At 39.8% G+C, this 5752-nt stretch overlaps 1 protein-coding gene across 1 annotated transcript in view; it reads right to left on the bottom strand.

The window, feature by feature from the left end:
• The window catches only part of Pi4k2a (phosphatidylinositol 4-kinase type 2 alpha), a 39109-nt gene that overhangs the window by 21618 nt on the left and 11739 nt on the right, over positions 1-5752 (bottom strand). Inside the window, exon 3 of the mRNA XM_015494852.2 lies at positions 5663-5749. Coding sequence (XP_015350338.1) covers positions 5663-5749 — 87 coding nt within the window. The remainder of the gene's footprint in view (positions 1-5662; positions 5750-5752) is intronic.

The raw sequence follows: 5752 nt of genomic DNA, 5'->3' as shown, positions 1-5752 counted from the left end.
GGAGGAGGAGGAAGGGAGGAGGAGGAGGAAGGAAGGAAGGAAGGAAGGAAGGAAGGAAGGAAAGAAAAACAACAAGAAAAAAGATAGATGGAGAGGAGGAAAAGCAGCAACAGTCATTGTCATAGTCGCCCGCCACCACCCTTTTCTCCAGGAACCTAAAATTTAAGATAGTTCAAGTGCATCACTCATATAGCATAGTGAAATAAAGAGAAATGATCTTTAATTAAAAAAAAAAAAGTGACCTTTAATGAAACAGTTTCTTTAAAAGTTTCGTAAACATTAAATGGATGATTCTTAAACGTTTTGGTCTTAAGATTCTCTTAAATTCTTAAAAATTATAAAGGACCCCAAAAAGCTTTTGTTCAAGGTCTATCTGTTGTATTAAAAATTGAAACTGAGAAAACTGTTTAATTCACTTAATAATAAACATAAACCTACTATACATTAAGCATGATATATTTTAATGACAAATGAAGGTGTATTTTCCTAGCCTTCATTTTCAAAAATACTTTGGTGAAAGAAGACTGGCATTGTTTTACATTTTTCAAATCTCTTTAACGTCTGGCTTAATAGAAGACAACTGGGTTCTCACATCTTCCTTAGTAGTCAATCTGTTTCGATATCACACATGATGTGATCTCTGGAAAATTCCACTCTACACTCATAAGGAAATAAGAGTGAAATAGGCAAATAAAGTCTTACAATTATTAGGAAAATAATTTTTATCCTTGGACCCCAAAAAGGAATTCATAGGAGCCCCTGGGCCACACTTTAAGTACTACTGCATTCTGCATTAGAGGTTGGAGAGAAAAAGCTGTCCTTGACTTATTTAGGTAGAGAAGTCTTGTTTACATACATATTAACTCTTTTTTAAAAACATGTTTTTAGTTGTAGATGAACACAATACCTTTATTTTATATATTTCTTTTTATGTTGTGCTGAGGATCGAACCCAGTGCCTCACAAGTGCTAGGCAAGCGCTCTACCACTGAGCGACAACTCCAGCCCACACATTAACTCTTGTTTGTTTGATTGATTTTGGGTACCAGGGAGTGAACCCAGAGGTGCTTAATCATTGAGTTACATCCCCAACCCTTTTTTAAATTTTTTTTTATTTTAAGGATCTCACTAAGTTGCTTAGGGTCTTGTTAGGTTGCTGAGGCTAAATTTGAACCTGTAATCCTTCTGCCTTAGCCTCCAGAGCCGCTGGAATTACAGATGTGCACCACCACACCTGACACATACACATTAACCCTTACAGAAGGGAAGAAAGGGCTATTCCAAACATATTAAACCCTGAAAGAAGATGAGTCCAAATAGACAGAATGTAGTGAAAATGATTTAGCTTGTGTGTATTTTCACACCACACTGCTGATCCAAACTGCTTTACCCATTACAACTTGTGGCTTGGGAGAACTGCTTGTATTGATAGTAGATGATGCTTAAAATCTCAAGATCTGTATAGGATGCACAAATTTGACCATCTCTTAACATTTTTTAAAAATATATTTTTTAGTTGTAGATAGACACAATACTTTTATTTTATTTATTTTTATGTGGTGCTGAGGATCGAACTCAGTGCCCCACACATGCTAGGCGAGCACTCTACCACTGAGCCACAACCCCAACCCAACTTTTAACATTTTAGTAAAAGAATTTTACTAGAGGACACATGTGGTTGGAAGAAGCATATTCAATATTTTAAGTTTTATATTTGAAAAATGGAAGCAGGCACAGTGGCACACACCTGTAATCCCAGCGGCTCAGGAGGCTAAGGCAGGAGGATCACAAGTTCAAAGTCAACCTCAGCAATTTACTGAGGCCCTAAGCAACTCAATGAGACTCTATCTCTAAATAAAATATATATTTTTTTAAAAGTGCTGGGGATGTAGCTCAGTGGCTAAGTGCCCTGGGTTGAATCCCCAGTATTAAGGCAAAAAAAAAAAAAAGAACTAAAAATGGAAAAAGATGCCACTTTCATGGCAAACAGTTGGTGGATAAAGTCTATTAAAGGTTGAAAATTGGGCTAGGGATGTAGCTCAGTAGCAGAGTGCTTGCTTAGCACACGGGAGACTGGGTTCATGCCCCAGCACCACAAAAATAAATAAATAAATAAATATTGAAAATCAATGATAGGAGGCCAAGTTCCTAGAACATGTGGGCAGTGTCTTTATAGATACTGTAATTGGCATTGATGCAAATACCAAACTTACTATGATCTAATGAACTGCTATTCTCAATGGTTATAAAAGTATCTTCTCAAAATTATACTACTTTTGCCTTTTTCAATGTTGTGTATCCAAGAAAGCCAATCCAGGGATCAATAAGTACAACAGAACAAAACAAAAAACTCTAAGCTTCATCTAAAAACCAGGAACTACACCAGGGCCTTTCATGTGTAATATCTCATTTAATCCTCTTAAACTAGTAAATCACATGCTGTTCTGTGATTCCTGATAATATGAACATCTGGTAGGACTGACCACACAAACTAGAGAATGTTCAAAAAATATGTTTGTTCCTGAGTGAACATGAGACCTGAAGCACAAGGATGTAAGTGAGGAGGGGTAATGTGAGCACACTCCACCATGACTCCTAATCTAGCACTTTCTCTCTAACAGTTCCAGGTCCCCACTTACTCTGTGACAGAAACCATTCTACGTTGGGAAATGGAATTAGGACTAGAATCAGATTCTTCAAGAATCTTTTCAGACTAAGTTTCAAAAGTAGCCATTATAGAAACTGCTGCTCCCAGGTTCTTCCCTAGTCATGGGACTCCTGATGGTTAGCTGGGCAAGATAAAGACTACAGTTCTTTTAGGCAGAAGGCTCTGATGCAACTCTAGGAAAGGTCCTGAGGGGTGGCGACATTCCTTCTCTCCTTTTCCTTCTTCCAAATAGCTGAAAAACAGACAAGATCTCTGCAGCACAAGCAGCCACTTGGAACATGAAGTGGAAGCCACACACTAAGGATGGCTGAATCCTGGATAGAAGAAGGACCTGAACCCGTGATAAAGTAAAATGCCATGCAGCCTACATAAGTCCTTTACACAAGAGATAAATGAACCTTTTTTTCAAATCATTATTATTTTAAAATGTCTGTCACACACTGCCAAATTCAATACTAAGCAATATATTGGCTAAAAAGAGAAACCAGAAATTCAGATGAGTAACTCTGGGGCAGCAGAGCATTGTGGTTAGAAGCATGACCTCCAGAGCCAATATGCCCAACTCCACGATTTGGTTGCTGTGAGACCTTGGGTAAATTAGTTATACTATGTGCTTCAGTGTTGTCACCTGTGGGGATAATTATAGTACTCATCTTGGAGGGTGGTTATAAGGATTAAATGAGCTACTATTTGTAAAACACAACCTGGCATATAGTAAGTGCTATGTAAGTATTTGTTAAATAAAATACATTTGGAGCAAGGTCAAAATGACAATACTAACTACAGTGAGGGGCCAGTGTAACCCCCCCAAACAGCATTTAGGAAGTAGTCTTCTGTTCTAAATCACATTTTCCTCAGAGGGAGCAGGATGGTTACATTAAAAGTTTGATCAGAGCATCTTGTTTTGAGTTCCCCTCTAATAAAGAATAGTGGCCAGGAAATTTTAGCGACCGATATCCTAAACATCACCAAGAAACTTACCTGTGGTGTGCCTTTCTCTGTGTATGTATGAAGTGATAGTACTTTATCTTCCAGGGATAACTGAGAGATCCTATTACTCCTACCAGTGGGACCTGAAATACTGCCATGGGAATTGTAAAGTGTCATGAAAAAAAAAATCTTTTTCATCCTGAACCTATCAAAGATAATCTTAGCACATTCTCAGTCCACAAGCTAACCTCCCCATCGCCCCACCCAAAAAAACCAAAACAACTCACACATTAAATCTCATTCTGGGGGCTAGAGTTGTGGCTCAGCGGTAGAGCACTTGCCTAACATGTGTGAGGCCCTGGGTTCAATCCTTAGCACCACATAAAAATAAATAAACAAAGTAAAGGTATTGTGTCCAACTACAACTAAAAAATAAATGTTTTAAAAAAAATCTCATTCTGTTTTAAAAAGACAAAGCACTTTGCTGACTTTTAGATCTCAGGACACTCAACTTTTCTTGTTTCTAGAAATTATGGTTCCCATTTGAGTTTTCAAGCTCCCTTATTTAAGGGTCTTGGAAAAGAACTATTACTCTCAAAGCCTTTCGTAACCCAGGTTATGTACACAGAATTGATGGCAGAATTGTCTTCTGGTTCTTAATAATTCAGGGATGACTTTCATGAATAAATGAATCATTCAATGGACCTGACCAAGAGCTACAAATGATAGCTCATCCTGGTCACTCACGACTCCTCTATCAAAACAGTATACTGGCCAGGCATGGTGGCACAAGCCTGTAATCCCAGCAGTTGAAGGATCATGAGTTCAAAGCCACCCTTAGCAACTTAGCAAGACCCTAAGTAACTCAGCAAGACCCTGTATCTAAATAAAAAATTAAAAAAAAAAACAGACTAGGGATGTGGCTCAGTGGTGTGGGGCAATTTGTAAAGCACTTAAGTACTGTTTTACAATTTGTAAAGCACCCCTGGGTTCAATCCCTGGTACCAAAAAAATACAACAACAACAAAACCAAATATACTGTGCATCTAAAGAGTCCACGCAGGAGAGATGCTGGGAAAATGTGAGAAAATTTTGGCACCCACTATTTTAAGAAGTATAATAATAACACATTTTCCCAATGAACCATTATGGAACATCTGAAGACTTCAATAACCCTGGCTTGACCTAAGTCAAATGCCTTAAATTCTTCTGTAGTTCTCAAAAGGATAAAAAGTCACTTCTCAGCTGCCCTGGTTGCTCCATGCCCTATCCCATGCCCATCCCCCTGTAAATGCATGCAGGGGACAAAATAAAGGTCAGCAAAACTCCACCTTAATTGAAAAGCAAACTGCTGATAGGCCTGGGAGAGAATGAAAGTAAAAGATAGCAGAGAGTCCCATGTTTCTAAAACTCCACGTTCTACACTGAGGAACTGTCAGAAATGATTTGAACCTTTTCCCAGCGGAAGTGAACAATAACGAGGCCAGGTGAAACTGATGCGTCCCCCCACGCCATTACAAACTTCTGTCAATAAAATCCAGGGACTGTGGCAGGAGATATATATCATCACAACACAGAAGACCGGGACTGAATCCTCAGAGCCCCTGATGGTTCACCTGTTCTTCAGAACAGAAACACATTGCTTCGGTGCAAAAAGAGGAACAAGCCCAGAGCCCCAAATCTGTACAAATCTGTAAACCAATGGCCGAACAGTAGTCTCAGTAGTTTATAAAGCTAAGGAACCTACTGCAAAACAGCATCTGCTTAAGCTTCTCTGTCTAGAGGCAAATTGCCCCACACCACTGAGCCCTCAGCCTGTTATCTGGTCAATTTCCTCTTTTCATTTTCACGCCTCCTCCACTAAATAGGTTCTGATTTATTTCTTCATCCTGCAGAGCTTCCCTATCTCCAGTCCTCAGTGGCATCCGAAAATCCTGCTAAGGGCTGGCACTGTGAAGTTTCTCTCTTGCAGCTTTTCTTTTTTTCTTTCCCAGAAGGTGCAAAACCCGGAACTCCCTCAGTGCTCCACCCGCCCGGCGACCGCGATCCCCAACCCAGCTCTCACCCCCTGAGGGTCCTTGACGAAGTAGCTTCCGCTGGAGCCCTGGTAGATGCGCTCAGGGCAGATGCCCCGCTCGATGGCCACCTCGGCCTG

Source organism: Marmota marmota, unplaced genomic scaffold (assembly GCF_001458135.2).
Source record: "Marmota marmota marmota unplaced genomic scaffold, marMar, whole genome shotgun sequence".
In the NCBI taxonomy this organism is placed as follows: domain Eukaryota; kingdom Metazoa; phylum Chordata; class Mammalia; order Rodentia; family Sciuridae; genus Marmota; species Marmota marmota.
Note: the sequence above shows the minus strand (reverse complement) of the source record. Positions and strands in the feature narration are given on the sequence as shown.